We start from the raw sequence: 24,534 nt of genomic DNA, 5'->3' as shown, positions 1-24,534 counted from the left end.
GCACATCAGAGAGACAGCATGAGTATCTTAGCAGTGTGTCCTCCACAGCTTGTTTTAATTGGTGTCCCTTCTAAATGAACAGTTTAAATCACTGTTCTCGGTCTCAATTGTACTTAGCAGCCAGTAATCCAGGCAGGCTGCGACTTGTTCAGTGGGCTTAAGGATAAAAATGGCTCTGGAGAAGCCTTAGACTAAACCACAACCTGGACAGTCTCCAAGCCAGTATCTGTCAACAGCTCTGTTGTGACTGGTATCAACCCAGCAGAGAGAATTAAATCCACTCTGCATGCCAGGAGCTCACCTGTATGTGTGATGTGACACGTACACACACATTGGCGGCTTAAACCAGCACAGACAGCATCATGACACAGGTGACTGGGAGGGTGAAAAGTTATCTGTAATACACTTAGGTGTTAAGAGTACTTGCTATGTAATTTAGCTAGCTGTACTATAATAGGAACACCTGACACACATTTCTCAAAATAACCTTTCAGGATCCTACACACAGCTCAGACCTGAGCTCATAATTTTTGCTTGATCTTATAAGTAACATGTCACATAACAACCCTGCAATGGTACCAACATGAATCGTAGTGTAATTTACAATAAAAAAAGTTCCATGGTATTGCTTTTCTGGACATGGTAATTTAGATATGTATAATGGTAGTGTTTTGGTATTCTTGGAAGTACCATGGTGTGCCATATAAATAAAGTACCATGATACCCACAAATTTCAGTACTGTGTTATATTCCAATGTACAATAGTATTACCATATGATAACATCAATGTACCATGGTATTGCCACAATACTTTTTTGTAGTAGTACAGTGTACAGTAGTACAGTGCTCAGCGTAAATGAGTATTACCCCCTTAGAAAAGTAACATTTTAAACAATATCTCAATTAACACAAAAACAATTTCCAAAATGTTGACAAGACTAAGTTAAATATAACATCTGTTTAACTTATAACATGAAAGTAAGGTTAATAATATAACTTAAATTACATTTTTCAGATTTATTTAAATTAGGGTGATGCAAAAATGAGTACACCCCACAACAAAAACTACTAGATCTAGTTCTTTGTTTTTTTAATGACAGCACCAAGTCTTCTAGGCATGGAATGAACAAGTTGGCGACATTTTGCAACATCTATCTTTTTCCATTCTTCAAGAATGACCTCTTTTTGAGACTGGATACTGGATGGAGAGTGATGCTCAAGTTGTCTCTTCAGAATTCCCCATAGGTGTTCAATTGGGTTCAGATCAGGAGCCACTGAATCACTTTCACAGTGTTCTTCTTTAGAACAGTTGGCTTAGATGTGTGTTTAGGATCATTGTCAAGCGCACAATGACCAAGGGCATGGAGTGATTGTAGCATCTTCTCTTTCAGTATAGAGCAGTACATCTCTGAATTCATGATGCCATCAATGAAATGCAGCTCCCGACACCAGCAGCACTGATGCAGCCCCACAGAAGGACACTGCCACCACAATGTTTCACTGTAGGCACCATGCATTTTTTCTTTGTATTCCTCACCTTTGCGACGCCATACAGTTTTAGAGCCATTTATCTTTGTCTCATCACTCCAGAGTGTAGAGTCCCAGTAGTCTTCATCTTTGTCAGCATGGGCCCTGGCAAACTCTAGGCGGGCTTTTTTGTGCCTGGGCTTTAGGAAAGGCTTCTTTCGTGGGCGGCACCCGTGCATGCCATTCCTCTGCAGTGTACACCGTATTGTGTCAAGGGAAATAATCACCCCAATTTGGCTTTCTACTTCTTTAGATAACTGCAGTGAACTTGCATGCCGATTTTCTTCAACCCTTCTCATCAGAAGACGCTCCTGTCGAGGTGTTAATTTCTGTGGACAACCTGGACGTATCTGTGAGATGGTTTCAGTTCCATCTTTTTAAAATTTTTGTATCACTTTTGCTACAGTATTCTGACTGATAAATAAAGCTTTGCTGATCTTCTTGTAGCCTTCACCTTTGTGGTGTAAAGGAATTATTTTCTTTCTCAGGTCTTGTGACATTTCTCTTCCATGTTGTGCCATTGCTAACAGCATGAAATGGGAAGGGGTTTTAACACCCTTTTATAGTCAACTGTCTGCTGGACACCAGTGTAATGAATAATAAGACTCACCTGTGGTTGAATTCTTGTTAAATTAGACATTTGTAGTCTAAAATTTAGCTTTGCTCCAGAGACTTTCAGTGGGGTGTAGTCATTTTTGCATCACCCTAATTTGAGTAAAACTGACAATTTTGTTTTCTAAGTTATATTATTAACCTTACTTTCATGTTATAAGTTAAACAGATGTTATATAAAACTTAGTCTTGTCAACATTTTGGAAATTGTTTTTGTGTTCATTGAGATATTGTTTAAAATCTCACTTTTTAAAGGGGGTGTACTTATTTTATGCTGAGCACTGTATTAAGGAAATGGTAGTATGGTAATACCATTTTAGTTGTACCTCAGTATTCTTTGGAGTTCAATGGAATGCAATGTACCATAGTATATGAATCTTGTAGTCAGTACCATTTACCACAGTTTACAGTATATCAACATACTGTGGTATTATAATGGAATTTTGGACATGGCACTATGGTTATACCACTATGTTTTTTTTTTTGGAAATCTACTATGGTAAAATGTCTCAAAAACAGTGGACATATTTCTTACACTAGTACTTTTGTCTGTCAAAATATGAAACAAACATGGAACTCTGTTCTGAACAAACAGAGGCCTGGGGCTCCTCATAATACTAGATGTATTATTTACCCTTTAAGACCATGAACCCTCCTTCATCTTTAGCTGAACCAGTTGTGAGTTTAGTGCACAAAGCTGGAGGATCAAGAAATGGATTACAGCACTTCTCTGTAATCAAGATCCAAAGCATCATAGGGTGACATGTCTGGGTGAGTGGTAAGGTTAACATGCATATACATAACATGGCATGCATGGGGGTATTACTACAGCCTTAATGAGGTGGCAAAAGTTTAAAGGTTCAAACCCTGCAAGATTTGAGTTACCACTGTTGTGTCCTTGAGCAATACACGCAACCCCTGGAATAGCTACAATGGAAACAAGGCGCAATGTGTCTTGGAAAATTCATTATGATCAGATCACTGCAATCACAGTCAGGGATGCATACAGCTGCATTTCATATGTACTGTAAATATTGATGCGTCACAACATCAAATGATTGCCTACTAATGTACCATGTAATCATTGCACCAAAACAAGAATTTTAAACTTTGCCAATACAAATACATTTAACAAAGTAACAAAGCAGCATTTTTGATTGGCGATGTAAGCATGAGTTTTGGCCAACACATGAGTTTTGAAGTGATATTGTCAAGCATTATTAAAGGGATAGTTAACTAAAAAAAGGTAACTTATAATCATTTACTCACCATCATGTCATTCTAAACCTCTATAATTTTCTTTTTAATGTGAAACACAAAAGAAGACATTTTTAAATCTGTTTTTGTCCATACAATGAAAGTGAGTCGGGTCCAAAGCTGTTATGGACCCCATTCTTCAGTTTATGGACAAAAATAGTTTGCACTGTTCAACATACTGTATCTTCTTTTGTGTTCCTCAGAAGAAAGTATTAACTATCAGTATTACACTCCGGATATCAGTATCACTCTCCCAATCGTGCAGTTGGTCTGAATATCAGCACAGCTGTGATTACCTGTTCTGATATTTAGAACAATTCCCCCCTTGCTTGTCTGTTTTTGTTTAAATATCACCTCCTGCTATGACAGAAAAAGACACAATGACCTCAGACCAATTGACAACCTCTGCCCATACCACACCAAATCCAACACTGTAAGCACTTCTCCTCATTCTATCTTAAGTTTTGCCATATTGTGTGGGCTTGATGAGACTCCAAGCCCTTCCCAGTTCTGGGTTATTTCCAGCCGCTTACCTCACCCTATGTATAAATGCATCAACACATTAAAGTGAGGTAAGATAGTATTAAGCATATTGCTCATCTCCTTATTTCAGTTCCAGGCCTTCTCAGTGGGTGCCAGAGCCTGATGTCAGTGAGTGCTTTAAATGGATTAAAGCCTACGTGTAACTCTCTCTCTATCTCCTTCTCTTTTGCTGTGCTGTTGTGTTTCTGTTAAGGGAGGAAGATTGTAGAATGGAATGGACCCTGTTAAGTCTGTTACAAATAAACTTTAAACTTGACTCAGGTGTAGGATACATACAATTCCTATAATTTCTGAATATGCAGAGCCATGCTATGCCATCAAATGGCCTGCTGGCTTGTGGAAGCACTCTTCGCGTGCCTTCCGCGTGGGACCTGGGAGAGCAATGTGGGCCTGTCAGAAATCGCCCGCAGCTCGGAAAATTCTGTAAACACAAAACGTCTTGTTTCTTACCAGGCGGGCAGGCCGACAGACATCTGCACTTCTTTGAGTGTGCATTTCAGAAAAACTATCCAGGGGGTGTAAACCAGAGGCAGCTGTGGGAAGGTAACATGTAAAAGAGTCCAGAAACCAGCTTCATATCACACATGATTTTCAGAATGCATTATTTTGCCTCTATACAATGCTCTGCAGATACACATACCACAGTGCCAAAGTGTACTTGGATACACATGCCAAACTTAAGTATTATAGTAGGAAACTAACAGCATAAATAGCAATTAATAGTTTCAAAATGGCATTTATATTAAAGCACACCCTTGTGAAAAAAGTGTGCTTAATTGTATTAAAGGTGCCCTAAGGTGTCTAAACTGTACTTGCAGATAATATAATATTAATAAAATAAAAGGCCACTTAAGTGTACTTAATGAGAGCACACTTTCATTCATGTTTCTTAACACACTAAAGTACAAAAAAGCACTTTGTAAATGAAATGAAAACTTGAAATGAAATGAAAAGATTCAATTTAAAGTACATTTTAAATCATTATGTTTTCTTAATCTTATGTTGTCTTTAAAGACAGATATACTAAAGCACATGAAAAATACCTGATTATCATTTTAACTTTAGTGTGTTATTAGGGCCTGAGCACAGATGGTGTGAGGACACTATTGGAATTGCTCTGTCAATTATTCTTCAATGAATTGCATTTTTGAGGGCCTAAACATGCTCGAAAACTCATGAAGCGTTGCACATGCGTTAGAAGTGGTTTCAGAATTAGGTGTGGCAAAATGTTTCAATAGCGCCATCTACAACATTTAAATTAAGTACCCTTAGCTCTACGTTTCATATACTGTACAAGTATGAAATTTGGTAGACACATAACAGTGTCTACAAAAAAAATCCCTGGGTGCAAAATCTGAAAACCCAACAAGTGAGATATTTTGAATTTTCTCAGCAAATTTTTTTTGCAGTTTTTGCCATTTTCAGACGTTGTACTTTAACACACTCCTCCTAGAGCTTTAATCAGATCAACATCATATTTGGTCAGTCTAATCTTAAGCCCTTAGTGATGTTAAATTGTGAAAAGTTTTCGCTGAAGGGCATGTCTGTGGTGGCCTGACAAAATCTGATGTTTCGCCATGAAACAGGAAGCTGTTGTAAATCATGCATACAATGTCCAACCTTCCCCAAACTTCACATGTTTGATAAGAGTCCTGGCCTGAAGACATCTACATGCAAATATTCAATTAGTCATAGCGCCACCTGTTGGCAACATGAAATGGCATGCTTTATACTGTAATTCACTCCTAGAAGCAAATTTAAATATGTCATGAAGTACCAAATATGCTAGAAACCAGGTGGCGGTGGCATGGGTGCGAGGGCCCTTTCATAGCTGCTTGCAGCTTTAATTTGATATTACATTTCAAGTCAGCATTAAAACAAAACTTGTGAGTGTCTATTGACTGAAACAGCTTCTTGAACATGAAAAAGAAAAAAAAAATGTGGGGTGGGACTTCATTTCGTCCATCAGGAACTGATTGGATCATTATGGTTTGCTATTGCTGTGATATCATATGACAGGTTGTCCTGCCCTCGTGTCAGTAAACATGTCATCAGAGAAGAGAAAAGAGAGGAGATGAGGGCGTATAAATTAAAATAAAAGATATCAAAATCGGTTTAAAATTGAGAACCGAATAAATCGTATTGTGGCCCCAAAAATCATGAGGTGAGGGTAATTAATTAACAAATAAGTAACCAAAGCAACAAATGGACATCATTAACATAAACTAAATACAAAGAACCATAATAAATATATGTTTACTAATAATAAATAAATTATGGCATCACACCCCCCTTCCAGTAGGTGCCTCCTGGCACCATTAACAAAAACTACACCTAGATAACGATGACCATAGAGGGTGGGAAGGAGGGCAAGGATCCCTGAGAGGAAGAGTCCATAGGGTAGTCAGTGGAGGAGGCCATGGCTGAACCAGCAGAGTGGGATGTCCTGACTAAGCCGGAGGGATGAAGGCCCATAGCGGAGCCTTAGGTGGAGCAGTCTAAGATGGAGCCAGGGAGATGGAAGAACTAGGCAGAGTCAGAAAGCTTGGAAACCTAGGCAGAGCCGGAGGGCTGGAGAACCAGGGTGACAATGCAGGACCTGAGGGGCAAGGTGGAGACAAAGGATCCGAGAACAAAGGTGGAGCTGGGGGCTTGGGATACTGAGTTGGAGCTAGTAGGAGTGAGGACAACAGTGGAGCTGGAGGTATGGAGGACCCCGGTGGGACTGAAGGAATGGAGGGTCCAGGCAGAGCCAAGGGACTGGCAGAACCAGTAGTGGAGGCAGAGCGAGGGAACTGGATATAGTCAAAAGGGGCCAGGGAGCTATATGGAGTCAGTGGAGAATAAGAAGTTATGAGGCAGGGTGGAACCAATGAAGACAAAGGAGCTAGGAGGCTGGGTGTGAATAGCAGAGATGAAGCCAGGGAACTAGATATAACCAGTGGAGGAGGAAGGGAACTGGTTGGAACCAGAGAGCCCAGCAGGCCAGGCAGGATTGGTGGAGGGGTGGGAGCGTGGGTGGGAGAGCACTCCAGGGTCTCCAGATCAATACAAGCGAGCACCAGGGCAGATGCGGCTGAGACCTAAGTCTGGAACCACTGAACTCTGGAACCACTGGACTTGGGACCACTGTGCTGAATCTTCCTCCATGTCATCCACTGTGAAATTGGATCCACTCAGTTATAGAGTTCGCTCTAAAGCCTTGAGGACCATCTGGTAGATCCACTCTTTTAGGTCCGTTCTTCTGTCAGGGCTTGGTTAAAATGAGAAGACATGAAGATCTAGTTCCAAATGGTTAATTTATTAAATGTCCACATTTATTGTGAAGAGGTGATTTATTGTGAATGAAAAAAAAAGAAAGAAACACACACGCATTTAAAGGCCCAAAAATGCTTGGGCTACTGTACATGACATAATAAAGTCATAAATAGATGTGACTAGGGAGAAAGAAACTTTAAAATGTGCTAAAATGTCTTCAAAATTTGTCACAATCTTCCTCAATCCTCACATTGTGTCTACACTGAAACCAACCAGCATCATATCGAGATGCATTGACTTGATACATTGGAAATTCCAAGCTGCACACTACTGTAAAATGTTAAAATGTATATATGTTTTTTTTTTTATATATATATATATATATATATATATATATATATATATATATATATATATATATATATATATATATATATATATATATATATATATATATATTTTGTCTAAAAGGTTTAATAAACTGTTCAGTTAAAAAAGATCTATGATATGTCTGGCTTTGCAGGGTTGAAATAGGGGTTTAGTTTTGATGCATTGAGATGCACCACTTGCATCCTTTGTTAACACAGTGTCGTCACATGTTTCAGTGCCCTGCAACAAGTATGTTCTCATTTCCCCATATTCCAAAATAATGTCTGCTATTCACATGCATTTCACATACAAACAACAGGCAATGTGCTTGATGTCTTGATTATATTTATGGACAACATCAGTCACTGAAGATTTGTCAGCTGTTTTAAATGACTTCCAGGCGTTCTTCCAGATTGTTTTTTTTTTTTCTTTTGGACAGACCAAAAGCCTTCTCTAGCATTTAGAACCCTACTGGGTTTCATCCACAGGACAATAAAAGTAAAGACAGAGGGATTAGGGTAATTGATTAATGTCTGCAGAGATTTTTACGGTAACATGGGGCCATGTTACGGTATCAGACCGTGGCCCCATATGGAGTAGGTTAGCCTGGAGCACTGACAGGGCTTTCCAGGAATATATCAGAGCCTCAGTCAGAACACATATGACAGCCAGGGTTCCAGAGATAGCTATATATATACACACACCCACCCACACAACAGATGCTCTCACGCATACACGCACAGATATCCAAACAATGTATGCATGATGTATACAAATAATTACAGGTGCCGGCAAATCATCACAGACACACATGCACACATAAGACTATCCTAAATGCAACAAAATGGTCTGCTATTGCAGTGCATTTGGCACATTCTTAGATACGCTGCACGTTGGTCCTTTTAAGCAACTTAAGTAGTTTAAATCAGTCTTCCTTCATTTCCTGATCGCAACTTTTCTCTTTTCTCAATATTTACTTGCCTTTTCCCATCTGTCCTCTCCCGTTAACTACTAAAAGCCCATAAAAAAATCAGAAAAGGATATTATTTTGTTTCGGATAAATATATGAATACGTTTTAGGCAACATTCGTGTGGACATAACTTTTTATTACAACTGTAAGAAAGCTGTAAGTCTTACTGTAAGAGCACATGAGTCACACAGTACAGGAAGTGACCTGTTTCTCTGGAAACCAGTGTCTAGACATATGTTAAAGCAATACACCACACTGAACTCCATTTCAGCACATTTCAACACGTTTTGTCCTTACAGTATTCAAAATCTAAAATCTTCAAATATGGCACAATGCGAATATCTCAAGTCACATGTCAAAAAATCTTTGAGGTGCTTTTCAAAATGTTTGAACCTAAAGATCATACAACCACTGCCACCAATCATCAGTCTCTATGATCAACTTAGCTTACTATGATTTTGAGAAATGCAGCCCAGAATGATTAACAGAATAATTCCCAAAAAAAAGGTAGCACTTTAGGTTTCACTTTATTTTGATGGTCCTTTAAAGGATTAGTTCACTTTAAATGAAATTTACCCCATTTGCTTGCCCTCAAGTCATCCTAAATATGACTTTCTTCTTTCAGATGAATACAATTGGAGTTATATTAATAATCACCCTGATACTCCTAAGCTTTATAATGGCACAGAAACCACCTATTTGAAGCTTAAAAAAGTGCATCCATTCATCATAAACCTTGCTCCACCAGACTTCCTTCCATATTCAACATACGAAGAAAGTGTAACGCCTCTCGCAGTTCAAAATGCTTACGCTATGCCCTAAGCCTTCCGTCTGGAGTCTGAGGCTGATTTGGGGCCTGGAGAACTTTTGACATGCCCTGACATTTGTGCTTTTTTCAGTTGTTCATAAACATATTAATGGAAAAAGTGTCATTACACTGTATTCAGCACAAACTAGGCTACAATAATATGTGAGGAACATGTATGTACATGTTTGTGTTTTTGAAGGAATAACATTTATGCGTGGTTGTTGAAAAAACAAAAAACTTAAGTCACTGAAATAAGGCCAAAAAAAGTATAATAAATCTGTGTTCATAAGACTTTAGGGTATTGGAGGTTGTAGACTAGAGTTTTTGCTTCAAAATTATGTAAAAATTATGCTGCCTACTCCTTCATATTTAACAATATATTGATTTAGTTTTTGTAAGACACTTTTTGCCAAGAAACACAGTATGCAAGGAGGCGTGAATCACCACTGAAAATGGGCCATTCTCACCTGAGAAGACAAAAGAATTGGATAGTAATGAGCTGAAATGACTTGCATATTAATGAGGCATTTCAGTCAGGTAGGCTGTGAAAAAAAACCTTCTGTGATGTCTCAAGCTCATTATGATATATGAAACATACAGAAAAATATTATTACAATATAAAGTAATGGTTTTATATTATACTTTAAAATATAATGTATTTCTGTGATGCAAAGAGTCTGAATATAGGCTTTTAGTTTAAAAGCATGCACATTTGGAGAAATATTGGATTCTCATATGCTTATGTCAATTTTCTATACAGAGGAGTTATTTTTATTTAATATTCACTGTCATTACTATGAGCGCTGGTGTTTTCAATTCATCCTTGAAGGGCGCTCTGTGCATTTTAGTCCACAAATTCATCTAAAAGAAGAAGAGGCTATTCCATGAATGGAGTTTCCAATACATACAGCAGCAGGAGGGCGCTAAAGAAACAAAAAATCATCTAAACTTCATCTGTAGAAGACAAGTAAACAGGAAGTAACTGCATGTCTTCTAGAGATCGCTAACCATGACTTTTACATCCAGATAAACACTTTTCAAGACAATAAATACACGATTGAGATAATAAATGCATGTATTGACTGAATTAGCGTCTGAATAGCGCTGGCTCCGTGGGCGTGGCCGCATTAGCAGATAATGAGCTGAATCACGGATTTCTGACATGGCTCTCTTTTCATACAGATTACATTAACAAAGAAGGTTTGTTTTCGATTTGACTTACATGATTTAAAACCTGACATCTTAACGTTTTTTTAGACATAAGTGTAATTTTTTTGTCATTAGTATTCACTAAGTTACAGTTCATTTTCTGAGAACTATCAGATTGGAGTTCGTTCAGAGGGAGAGGAGAAATCACGCATCATGTTAGTTTTCTTTATTTTACAAAAAGCACAAAATTCTGTTTTTACTCTGAGTGTACACAAATGAAAGAAGATATTCCACAGATTAAAATGGTGTATAACTCTTAATTGTATGTGCAACATTGACGGAGTATTTTGAGTCTCTTTCACACTGATAAGAAAAAAACCACGGTGGTATCGCCGGCGATACCGTCAGACCTCAGACCTCTTTTTCAACTGACGCAACGTAGTTATGCTTTTTCCGTAAGTTGAATACGGAAAACGGTTCTGGCGGAAGCTAGTTATTTTACTTCATAACGTGTTAAATATGGATATTTTTCTTACACAAATGCAACAGTTCGCTTCAGAAGGCCTTTATTAACCCCCCAGAACCATGTGGAGTATGTTTATGATGGATTTATGCACTTTCTTCGAGCTTCAAACAGGTGGTTTCCGTGCTGCCATTATAAAGCTTTGGAGCATCAGGGTGATTATTAATATAACTCCAATTATATTCATCTGAAACAAGAAAGTCATATATACCTAGGATGGCTTGAGGGTGAGTAAATCATGGGGTAAATTTCATTTTAAAGTGAACTAATCCTTTAACACATGACTATAAATAATGTTGTACCTACATGTCTACTAACTCTCATTAGTATTAGTCAATATTAGTAGACTGGTAGAGTTAGGGTTAGAATAAATTGACATGTACTTGCAAAGTTACTTATATAGATTGGTGGTTGTGAGACCATCACAATAAAGAGTTAGCAGATATTAATCAGACAGTCTACTAATACTCTAATGTGAGTTAGTTGACATGTAGTTGCAAAGTTACTTATATTCAACAGAATGTTCAAAAGGGACCATCAAAATAAAATGTTACCATGTGTCCTTGTTACACATGTTACATGTAGTTACTATAGTAATAACAATAAATTATTCATAATTACACACAAGTAACCCTAACCAAACCCTAATCCTAACACTAAATTAAGTACATGTAGGCCCAGTTTCCTTAGACTAAGCCAGGATTAGGCCTTAGTTCAGTTAGGGTATTTCAGAAGCTTTTATAAATGTTCACTAGAAAACATTATTGGTGTACATCTTGAGACAAAACAATGGATCTTACATATTTTAAGATATATCAGTACAAGTTACTTTCAGTTAATACAGCTAAAACATGCATTTTAGTCTAGGACTAGCTTAAGCCTTGTCTGTGAAACCGGGGCTTGTTACTTATTACTTAGTACTTAGATGTATATTCACGCTTATGTCATTCCAACCAAGTGTGCTGTTGATTTTGCTAATTTATTTGAAGGTGACGTAATTACACTGTAATAACAGTAATAACAGTCATTTATGCATATTTACTAACCCTAAACCAAACCCTGACCCTAACTCTTAACCCTTTATTAAGTTAATGTAAGTAATTAGTATTCCTCAGTATGTATTTGTGTAGTTACACTGTAACAACGTCACCATAAAATAAAGTGTAACCATGATTTCTCCATGAAACACGGAAGGAGAGACATTTTTTGAAGAATCTTTCTGCACATTACTTATTTTGTGTGTATGTGTGTGTGTGTGTGTGTGTGTGTGTGTGTGGTTTTTGGAGCACTTTAGTCACTATGATTTCTAAAAAAAATGTGTTGCACAAAAGATTCTACAGAATTTCTCATTTTGTGTTCCATGGAAGAGAGAAAATAATGTGGGTTTGGAACAACATGAGTAAATAATGACAGAATTTCCACTTTTTGAGTAAACTAGTAATTGCAGTGAGAGAGGAAAAGGTCTCTTACATATTTGCCTGAGGGCTGACACTGAGGTAAGGAGCCAGAGCTGAGCGTAGGGGAACTTGCAGGGCTGCAGAGCTCAGGAAAAGGATTGGGGATGGCAGGTAAAGAGGACGTTCGGTACTGTTGCTCCTCTTCCTGAAGCCTTCTGGAGGAATAAAGCAAAATCTCAGATAGGGTTGTATTACAAACATGAAACCTTGTCTCTAAGCCAAAAGTATTACTGTCAGCCTCGAATTGTTGGCGGCTTTGGGCAACATTAGCATTTGGGCCAATTTTTGAAGCTGGCAATAGACAGGGAGTCCTTTTGAAGTGGGGACTTCAGAGAAAAGCTGAAACACACACACAGACATTTGTGCCGTAGGTTTGAGAGCATGAGGGAGTGTGTAATATGGAATTCAGAGCTGAAGTCTGAATGGTAACCTCTGAGTGAACCTTTGCTAGAGTGAACCCTCGTTCACGAGCTCGTTATGCTCAACTTCCTGCTCTGATCCGTAGCTGAGAGGCTAAAACACACTCACTAAATGGAAACCATTTATTCTCAAAGGTTTCAGTGCAACAGAGCAATGGAATAACAATTGTGCCACTCTTGATTGAGACAAAGAAAGCCAAGCTGGAAAAGATCACAGAGTGTGTGCTTCATGTAAGCCATTGTTGTGTAAAAATCTTTGAAGTTTTAATGTACTTTGCTCTGCTTTTGGTATTTCTTAGAGCAAAATGTGCTCTGTGTGCACACTTACTGTACGCTATAATTAAAAATGTCTGAATGTTGCTGCTTTAAATAACACAATATCAAAGTAGGTATCATCTGAAAACTAAATTCTTCCCAAATTAACTTTTCTGATCATTTTTCACAATGACTTTTGTGCAATTGGTCCCAAGTTGATTTTTAGTGGATATATGAAGTCACTTCACCTCAAGTTCACATAGGTCTCCTGTCAGAGTAACCACAAGTGTAGTTTATCACATTAACTATCAACAAATTCTACTAATGTTTAACAACCACAGAGTGTCAAGTACATTTTGAACTCTATATTGATTGCTTTATAATTTCAGACCTATAAACCTGTTAAATGTCTTTCTTTAAAATAAACACCACTTGGTTGGTTAATGCAATGACATTCATGCATTTTGAAGAGTGAGTTTTTACCTGACAGCGAGGATGTGCATAGGCTGGGACCGCTGGAGTCTCTGGTGTGGGGAGGTGGCCTGAGCATGTGTGTGACAAGAGGCGGGTCGGTGTGGCTGGCCATTGAGCAGAAGTGGAGTGGATTCAGTCTGCACAGAAGTGTACAGACTCTCAAAGGAAGAGTTCATGTCATTCACTAGAGCTTCTAGATCCACGTCATCCTCTGGTAGGGAGAGAAAGAGGAAGAAAATATCCTAAATATCACATCTGTTAGTTATAATTAGTTACCTTTTATCAGAAAAGTATAAAACGAAGGTAAAAACCTTCATTAAAAGGTTGTGTCTTCAAGCAAAATCGTAGTATATATATATACAAATATATATATATATATATATATATATATATATATATATATATATATATATATCTATATATAAACACACACATATATATATATATATATATATATATATATATATATATACAGTACAGTCCAAAAGTTTGGAACCACTAAGATTTTTAATGTTTTTAAAAGAAGTTTCGTCTGCTCAACAAGGCTACATTTATTTAATTAAAATTACAGTAAAAACAGTAATATTGTGAAATATTATTACAATTTAAAATAACTGTGTACTATTTAAATATATTTGACAAAGTAATTTATTCCTGTGATGCAAAGCTACATTTTCAGAATCATTACTCCAGTCTTCAGTGTCACATGATCCTTCAGAAATCATTCTAATCTGCTGATTTGCTGCTCAATAAACATTTATGATTATTTTCAATGTTGAAAACAGTTTTTTTTTTTTTTTTCAGGATTCCTTGATGAATAGAAAGTTCAAAAGAACAGCATTTATCTGAAATACAAAGCTTCTGTAGCATTATACACTACCGTTCAAAAGTTTGGGGTCAGTAAGAATTTTTATTTTTATTTTTTTGAAAAGAAATTAAAGAAATGAATACTTTTATACAGCAAGGATGCATTAAATCAATCAAAAGTGGCAGTAAAGACATTTATAATGTTGCAAAAGATTAGATTTCAGATAAACACTGTTCTTTTGAACTTTCTATTCATCAAATAATCATATATATATATATATATATATATATATAAAAATATATATAAAAGATGGATAATATGGAACTACAGATGTTTCATAATCACACCACTAGAGGGCGATCTACAATTTCAGAAACTCACAATGAAGTTCAGGGATGTGCAGACCTATAGGTAACTGTCCTGCTCTTAGGCATTAATTTCATATATAGCCACATGCTCATTACATCTATTAACACAAAGTTAGATGCTCTTCACAGCTAACACATCTATTTATAATGAAATTAATATTTATAATAATGCAGGGATCGTGCATCTGTTTTTATTTTATTTTAAATGACTTATATGCTTTACCTATGTGAGGTGAGATATGAACAACAGCAAACATAAAAAAAAAACTGGTAACAAAAATTGTCAAAATTGTCCTATTTACAACACCTTATCTAGAAGAAATTGATTAAATGGCCTCTCCTGACCCAAAGGCTGAGTTACCTGTGCCCTCTGCAAGACCTATTTCTGAAAACCCATCAGATAATCAGCTGATCCCTATGTATTAATAGAGACAGGTAAGCCCCTTCTCTACTTAGCGATTCTGGAGAGCTATAAGATACATTCACACACTGAGGCTTTAGCACAGTGGGGAGGTTTGAGAGTGAAGTCACCCCATGGGGTAAAAGAGACAGAGTTCTTGGGCCTGTGTAAAAAAAACAAAAAAGATGGCTTGGTGGTGTTAAAGGATTAAAAATATTAAAAATAATTTAAAAAGTAAGAAACAGAGTCAGTTATTTCATTTTTGATAAAAAAGTTAATCTTTCGTGTTTCGTGTTGACTTTAGGAGTACACTGTTAAAAATTGCTGTTAATTTACGGCAAAATTTTAACAGTATAATCCTGTTATATTAAAAAGCAGCGCATTACTGTTTTTTTACGGTTGGTGAAATGACATACACAAATTTTAACAGCATTTTACCGTATTTATTCCACAAAGGAAAGAAAACAGTACTTAACAGTATTTTTGGAACTGAAAACTGCAGCGAACACATCTGGATTTTTATCCGTCTTTACACTGTGATTTAACCGGTGAGTGCACCTTTGCCTTGCTCCTTTTACACAAGATAGGCTACACGTTTGCAATTGCAAATAACTGTGCAAATAACTGTAATAATTGTGGATGCTGAGCTTGTAACTGTTTTATACGTCCATTTCAGTGCCAAACCTGCCAACCGTGCAAACTGCGTCACAGAGTGGAGCTGAATTTCGGATTCATATATTTCCCGAGTACGAGGTGAGTTCACTATGTATACCTATACAAGTTTTTCAAATATGATATACTATAAACTCTTCTGCAAAGTAAGCCTTTAACATCATAGCAACAAAGTAATATCGATGTAAGTTATTTCTAACGCGCTGAAATTGTCGTCATCTCGTTTGCTAATTTTAGCTTAAGATCTTTTCATTTATTGGATAATATAGCCTACATTTAGTTTATATTAGACAAAACTTTGATTTCGATAACGTTGTGCTTGCAAATTTGGGTAAGCTTGTTCTAATTTGTACATAACTGTATTATGAGGGGAGTTCTTCTTTTGTTCCTGTTTTGCTTCTTTAGCGTTGGGTGTATTTTGGATTACTTCGACCAAGGTTAGCTTGATAGAATAAGTTGCGCGTTACATTACTCAGTAAGTTATTATGTTGATGGTTTGTATTGTAATGTTACTTTGCCCAGTACAGTAGGCTAAATGACATTTTATTTCAGTGGAGACTTTGTTGTTGTTGAGATTTTCGTGCCCAAAGACTGTCCAATTTGACTCGCTGTTGTTGTTTATGTTCTATCATGGTATTATTGTCCTAACAACTGAAATAGACATGCTCTTTCCTAATTTAAAAATTAAATGCATACATTACAGGCATTATTGTTAGTGTATTGAGTCTGTCCTCATCATTGTAACTGTGTCTTAGGCCTCTTCCACTGCAGCTGATGTAGAAAGGACACTTGAACAACCTGCAACTCCTCGACTGATACTCCTTGGTATGTATAGAACCAGTCTATTTTATTACATAAGCCTCTAAGGGTGTTTTTTTTTCTTCTTTTTTTTTCTTTTGTATTTCAGCAAACATGGTAAATGCTTTTGTACAACACTGAAAGGGACAGTTCACACAAAATAAATATGCTGCCATCTTTTACCCACACTCATGTCATTCCAAGCCCTCAAGACTTTTATTAATATTTGTTATGTTATGACTTTACTTGAGGCACATGACTAATTGTTAAAGGGTTAGTTCACCCAAAAATGAAAATTCTTTCAGTTATTACTTACCCTCATGCCATTTGACACCTGTAAGACCTTCGTTCATCTTCGGAACACAAATTAAGATATTTTAGTTGAAATCCGATGGCTCCATGAGGCCTTCATAGGGAGCAATGACATTTCCTCTCTCGAGATCCATTAATGTACTAAAAACACATCTAAATCAGTTCATGTGAGTACAGTGGTTCAATTTTAATATTATAAAGTGACGAGAATATTTTTGGTGCGCCAAAAAAACAAAATAACGACTTATTCAGTGATGGCTGATTTCAAAATCATAAATGAATCAAAGTGTCGAATCTGCAGTTCAGAGAACCAAAGTCACGTGATTTCAGCAGTTTGGCGGTTTGACACACGATCCAAACCATGATTCCGCACACTGATTCATTTATGCTCCGATGCTTCCTGAAGCAGTGTTTTGAAATCGGCCATCACTATATAAGTCGTTATTTTGTTTTTTTGGCGCACAAAAAATATTCTTGTCACTTTATAATATTAATATTGAACCACTGTACTCACATGAACTGATTTAAATATGTTTTTAGTACATTAATGGATCTTGACACACAGATTCACAAAGATCTGATGCTTCATGAAGCAGTGTTTTGAAATTGACCATCACTAAATAAGTCGTTATTTTGTTTTTTTGCCGCACCAAAAATTTCTCATCGCTTTATAATATTAATATTGAACCACTGTACTCACATGAACTGATTTAAATATGTTTTTAGTACATTAATGGATCTTGAGAGAGGAAATGTCATTGCTCCCTATGAAGGCCTCACGGAGCCATCGGATTTCAACTAAAATATCTTAATTTATGCTCCGAAGATCAACAAAGGTCTTACGGGTGTGAAACGACATGAGGGTGAGTAATTAATGACAGAATTTTCATTTTTGGGTGAACTTACCGTTTAAGTAATATGTCATTGTGGTTATGGGTTTTGAATTAATTTTGAATTAGTTAATAGTCATGTGCCTCAACAAGTAAAGTCTTAACAAGATACCTTTGTAAATCATTAGCTAAAGATTATTTAAAGCAGACAACTGGAAGTTGAAATGCATGGCTTTGACCGATTGTGGTAATTAACACGTTCATTTACATTATTAGTTAATATAATATGCTATTAGGGAATTAATATATTATGACACATTTAACTAATAACAATATAATGATTACTTAATCTATTAAACATATAGAAACTTTATTAGTTGCTGATGCAGTAATCATTAATTAATGGTTTAGTTCTTCATAAGTCATACATTAACTTGATTATTTGTGCATTAGTTAAGCATGAATTAATGCATATTACCCGTATTGTAAAGTGTTACCTTAATTTCTATTCACATTCTCGTTATGTAAACTTTTACCCACACTAATTCTGAATGTATGCATTTGTTTTTCAGACACTTCATTGGAATAAATCCTGAAAAAGGCACCAAGGGTGGACAAGACTTATCACACTCGGGTTGCCAGTCTACTTAAGAAGCTAATGGACTTAAAGCGTTAGTTCACCCAAAAATGAAAATTTTGTCATTTATTACTTACACTCATGTCGTTTCACACCCGTAAGACCTTCATTAATCTTCAGAACACAAATTAGGGTATTTTAGTTCAAATTCAATGGCTCCTTGAGGCCTACGTAGGGAGTAATAACACTTTCTCTGTCTAGATCCATAATGTACTAAAAACACATCGAAATCAGTTCAATATTAATATTATAAACCGACAAGAATATTTTGGTGCGGCAAAAAAACAAAATAATGACTTATTTAGTGATGACCGATTTCAAAACACTGCTTCATGAAGCATCGGAGCATTATGAATCAGTCTATCGAATCATGAATCAGATCGCAGTTCAAACCCGACAAATGGCTGAAATCACATGACTTTGGCACTCCGAACTGCAGATTCGACACACAGATTCACAATGATCTGATGCTTCCTGAAGCATTGTTTTGAAATTGACCATCACTAAATAAGTCGTTATTTTGTTTTTTTGCCGCACCAAAAATTTCTCATCGCTTTATAATATTAATATTGAACCACTGTACTCACATGAACTGATTTAAATATGTTTTTAGTACATTAATGGATCTTGAGAGAGGAAATGTCATTGCTCCCTATGAAGGCCTCACGGAGCCATCGGATTTCAATGATAACCGTAGACCTCTTTAAGTCATTGGATTTCAACTAAAATATCTTAATTTGTGTTCTGAAGATGAATGAAGGTCTTACGGGTGTGGAACGGCATGGGGGTAAGTAATTTTGAGAATATTTTGTGATTTAAAGTGGCTTTATTTTTCAAGTTTTTCAAAGTTTTAATAAAGCACATTTTGAAGTTACTCTGCATTGTGTTAAATTTGTAATGTTTCAAAGGATATATTTGTACATTGTATTATGGTTTTAAAACAAGACGTCTAAGGGGTAATTAATAAAATCAAAGAAATATCTAGAAAAATAGTTACACCTTTTTTTCTTAGCAGTCCATTTCTCAATATAATAACATTTGTAGCTTACAGTTAAAAAGTGCAAATAAACATTAATTAACTGTTAATACTTTTGACAGTAATTTACTGTTAATGTAGAAAATAACAGCTTTATGCTGTATTTACAAAAACAGTAACAAACTGTAAATTTCAACAACAGCAAGACACTGTTAATTTAACAGTAACTTGCTGGCAACCGTGCTGCCAGTTACTTACTGTTTTTTAACAGGACAATTTTTAACAGTGTATTTAGGCTGTGATCACTCTGTCCCCAGTCTGAACCCAAACCAGACAAACAGGTCTATGCTCTAGAGAGCTGTGATTGATAGGATATTTTAATTGAATATGGCTTATCAGCATGACAAAACACCACCACATTTTTGGCAAACATCAACCACAATGCAGTTTTAATAAGTCCGTTTAAATATGTGCACTAACATTAAATCTAAAATCTAACCTCAGGCACAAGTTCACATATATCCTGGTCACTCACTTCCATCGAATTATAATTAATGGTAATTAAAGGTGTAAAGCTTCAAAATGGAAGCACAATAAAAGTATCATAAAAATTTTATGAAAGTAGTTATAAATGTGTGCTATATTCAGAGTCTTCTGAAGTCATATGATATAATGAACAATACTGGTTTTGTGAAATGCACCAATTTTTTTAGACTTCATTAAAATAGTCTGTTTCTCACACAAAACTATTTTATACCTTCAAATGACTTGGAATAAAAGACTTATGAACTACTATCGGATTTTTTTATTCCCTTTTCGCATTCCACGGAAAAAAAAGGAATTCATTCAGATTTGCAATTATATGAAGATAAGTAAATAATTAGATTTTTTGTGTAAACTATTCCACAGGACAGTGCAATGTGCATGCACTAGGCCTTCTGTAATGGAAAAAGAGGCATATTTTTGTATGTCCAGCAGAGGGTGCCAAAACAAACATGTGGACAAAAATCAAAACAAATTACACAGGACAAATTCTAATCTGTAGTTGGCTTCCTTTTTTGACCAAAAGAGCCAATTTACTTTTTTTGGACTTTGCAAATCCACTGTCCATTCTCAACCAGCCTCACTAAGGCATAGCTACAAATTTAGGCACCAATGTGACGGTAGGTGTACGTTTCAGAAAATAACTGTCTCAGATTGGGGTTATTTAGGCACTCAAATAAAACAAAAACAAAAACAAAAAAACACCTGATGATTTGTAAAGCAGAGACTCTTACAAACATAAATTAACCTCTGTTAGAATATCAAATTCAAAAACAATTCACCAAAGGATACAGTAGTTCCGGTAACACTTTACAGTAAGGATTCATAAGTTAACATTAATTAACTGCTTTAGTTAACATGAACTAAGAATGTACAATACCTCTACAGCATTAATTAATCATCTTAGTTAATGTTCAACATTTACTAATACATTAAAATCAAGAGTTGTATTTGTTAATGCACTGTGAACTAACATGAACAATGAACAACTGTATTTTTATCAACTAATATTAACAAAGATTAATAAATACTGTAACAAATGTATTGCTCATTGCTAGTTCATGTTAGTTAATGCATCAACTTATATTATATTAACAAATGAGACCTTATTGTAAAGTGTTACCGTAGATCCCAATAACAACACTTTGACTAAATGTTTACAGGAATAATACATCCAAAAATGAAAATTGTGTCATCATTTACTCACCTTAATATCTTTTCAAACCTATATAGCTTTTTTTCAAGAAGAAAAAAAGAAGATGATGAGTTTCTGAACATTGTACTGGTCGCTTTTTTTTTTTTTTTTGCAATTACAGTTAATACGAAAAAAAAAAAAGCTGTTAAGTTCCAAAAAAAGAGTCAAAAGTTCCAAGTTTCATAAAATATCTGCAACTCTTTTGCTATATTCTTCTTCTGAAGCTTTATGTTACAAACTGATTGTTACACACAGACCATCTTCAACAACATTGTGACCGAATAAAGTCGCAATAAAAACGGAAGCTGCAATAGTCTTTTCTTCCCTATTTTGACATATATCAGAGTGAAACAGCTTCTCGAACAAGAAGAAAATATTGGGCGGGACTAGATTTTGCCCATCAGGAATTGATTGGATCATTGTGGTTTGCTATTGTTGCGATCTCATATGAGTGACAGGTTGCCCCGCCCTTGCACCAGTAAACATCATCAGAGAAGAGAAGTCGCTGCAAGAGGGAGGGGAAGTTATTTTGATTAAAGATTAAGAGGGTGAAAGGGAGTGTTTTAGTTCTGAGACTGCGTCCGAAATCGCCTCCTATACCCTCATTCACTATTCCCAAATTTAGTCCACTAATATAGTTGAGGGAGTGAATAAAAACAAGCGAGCAAATTCGGACACTGAGTGCACCGGAAGGGCTGCTGCTTTTGCATACTTTATGTTTGCTATTTAATAATTATTCGAAATTTAGCAAATTGGCAGCTCCAGTAGTAATTAAAAGTAGGGATGCACCGGTTTTGGCTGACACCGATAACCAACAATTCTTTATATTTGAAAGCTAATAACCGATATATTGGCCGATAAACCAAACTCAAAATTTTTATATAATTTTTTAAGCCTGATTACAAAAACAAAAGTCTCAGCATTAAAATCCATGTCCCAAGCACACAATTATAATGTTCTCATTAAAATTTTATGGAGCCTATATGACAGACTTGCGCTGTATATGTTGCACTTAACTGTATTTTCCTTTCTGAAGTGATTTCAGTCATATTTCAAGCAATTCAAAACCATAATTGTGAACAGTGCACATCTGAAATGTCTCGGCTGAAGGAAATATTCAATTATTTATCAAATTTTTCAAATTTTCTCATCGGGACGATAACGATAATATTAAAAATGTAATATAACATATAACGCCCGATACCGATATTGTGGCCGATGTTTTGTGCATCCCTAATTAAAAGATTTATTTTAAACTCTGTCATGAAAACTATACATAAACCTTAGTTAAACAATATAATAATTAATTAAAAAGGAATTTATACACAATATTGCGGTGCATTGTGGGATTGAATGAGTGCACTCGATAATGTCCACCATGGTTTCGGACACCACTACAAATGGCTGTCCCATCAAATAATGCCCTATTTAAGGATATAAGGGCAATTTCAGACACAGCCCTAGTTTTCAGTTTGTTGCTGTGGTTTATCATTGATTTGGTTATGTTATACCTGTTGTTAATTTAGTTTCATTCACCTGTGTATTTAAGCCCTGTGTTTCTATCAGTTCATTGTCAGTTATCGTCATGATATACCGGTTGTTCTGCTTTTGTTGCTAGTCAAGAGTGTTTTGTTTTGAGTTTGTGTTTAATAAATTTGATACAACTGCAAATAGTTATATCAAATAGTTCCCTCACCTTTACTGCAACTGTTTGCTAACAGAGGGCAGATGAATTAAATAATAATAATAATGCACAGATAAATTATTTAAAATAAACACTACAATATTAAATTAAAAAAAAGAAAGAAGTGCCCATTTTGATTTCATAGTAAGTGTAATTGATCCTTCAGACCGCTTTTGTGAACTGGGTCAGATCATTAAAACCCAGCAGGCATTTCAACGTTTATGAATGGGTATCGAATCAGTTTTACAAATTGAATCAATGTTAATATTAACATCATCATACTGATGCTTTAGTATTTCAGCTTTGATCTATTTCTAAGTATATCTAAGTATTTTGTTAATGTTTTTACAAACATTTAACCTTAAATACGGTTTCAGATTTCAAGTTTCTAATCATGAATCAGACATTGCTACATCTCTCATATACTCCAATGAATGAGTCACAGAATGAGTTATGGACCATTTTTGTGATACATTTAAGTACTGACAGTCCCATCACCTTCATTAAAATGAAAAGAATGAGCAGGGTATTCTTTAAAAAGTAACTGTTTGGTCCATAATGAGAGGTTTGAGAAATTCAGATTGGTCTTTTAGGGATGAGACAAAAGTAGACATAAAAAGTTTAACTGTTAATTATTTAGAGACATCCTGGAGACAGCAAATACATGAACATATCCTTCAACCTTTCCTCAGGATATGAGACAAGCCTTAGTATAAACAGTTCTAAACAGAAAACAGAGGCACTGAATTCTAAAAGCTTATTTTTAAAGAAAATATTAAAATTTAAATCTGGCATGTTTCTCAGGTAGAGGCCCGTGAGGAGGGACTGGGACTCATCCCGGATGTCTCTCAGACATGAATGATTCAGGAGAACAGCTCCTCCAGCCCCGCCGGCTACAGTCAGTACTCAGCATTCAGCGAGTGAAGAACGCAATGCAAACTGACTCAGCAGCCATGGGATCACTGCATCAAATGTTCTGTTTTATTACCGTGTGGGAAATCAGCTGATTAAACTTTTACTAAAAGTATTTGTAAAAGTACAGACTGCAGTGCCAGAATCTGATTATAGCCAAGAGAGCTGTTTAAATTCTAGGCTGAGGTGAATTGAGTTCTGCCAACTTGTTTGCCACTTCCCATCAGAATGGTGGTAGCGCCATAGCTGGTGCTTGGCTGGTTGGGATCAGAGTCAAGAACCAATTAATTCCAAAGAATTGAGAGTAAAATTATGACCTAAGTGGATATGCTTTAGTCTAAGACTAGGGTTAGTATGTTGGGTTTTTTTTTTTCAGCAAGGACGCATTAAATTAATGAACAGTGACAGTACATTTTTAATGTAATAAAATATTTCTATTACAAATAAATTCTGTTTTTTTTTTTGTTTTTTTTACTTTCTATTTATCAAAAAATCCTGAAAAAAAAAAAGTATTATGGTTTCCACAAAAATAAATAAAATAAATAAATAAATAAGCAGCACAAATGTTTTCAACTACGATACTAAAAAAAATGTTTCTTGAGAACCAAATCAGCATATATTCTTCACAATATTACTGCTTCTTTTTCTGTATCTTTGATCAAATAAATGGTGCCTTGGTGAGCATAAGTGACTTCTTTCAAAACATTAAAAAAATCTTACCAATGAAATCAGTTATATATTTAAATATGTTCTTACTGTACGTATGAACATATTTAA

General features: G+C 35.7%; 1 protein-coding gene and 1 long non-coding RNA gene across 11 annotated transcripts in view; one reads left to right on the top strand and one right to left on the bottom strand.

The window, feature by feature from the left end:
* grb10b (growth factor receptor-bound protein 10b) overlaps window positions 1-24,534 on the bottom strand; it is a 132,764-nt gene that overhangs the window by 53,465 nt on the left and 54,765 nt on the right. For 8 of the 9 annotated variants that reach the window (XM_067400988.1, XM_067401020.1, XM_067401048.1 and 5 more), the window contains exons 4-5: window positions 13,632-13,833; window positions 12,488-12,629 (exon numbers count right to left, since the gene is read on the bottom strand). In XM_067400988.1, the coding sequence (XP_067257089.1) occupies window positions 12,488-12,629; window positions 13,632-13,833 (344 nt within the window). The remainder of the gene's footprint in view (window positions 1-12,487; window positions 12,630-13,631; window positions 13,834-24,534) is intronic. The other variant, XM_067401041.1, reaches the window with a different exon arrangement.
* On the top strand, window positions 14,163-18,575 carry LOC137024731 (uncharacterized). 2 transcript variants are annotated; one of them, XR_010895744.1, is made up of 4 exons: window positions 14,163-15,746; window positions 15,875-15,951; window positions 16,626-16,695; window positions 18,383-18,575. It is a non-coding gene; the product is annotated as an uncharacterized lncRNA (long non-coding RNA). The 2 variants fall into 2 exon arrangements; XR_010895743.1 differs by having other exon boundaries at window positions 14,168-15,951.

Source organism: Chanodichthys erythropterus, chromosome 2, assembly GCF_024489055.1.
Source record: "Chanodichthys erythropterus isolate Z2021 chromosome 2, ASM2448905v1, whole genome shotgun sequence".
NCBI lineage: Eukaryota > Metazoa > Chordata > Actinopteri > Cypriniformes > Xenocyprididae > Chanodichthys > Chanodichthys erythropterus.
The sequence above is the reverse complement of the archived record's forward strand: the minus strand, read 5'-3'. Positions and strand labels throughout refer to the sequence as shown.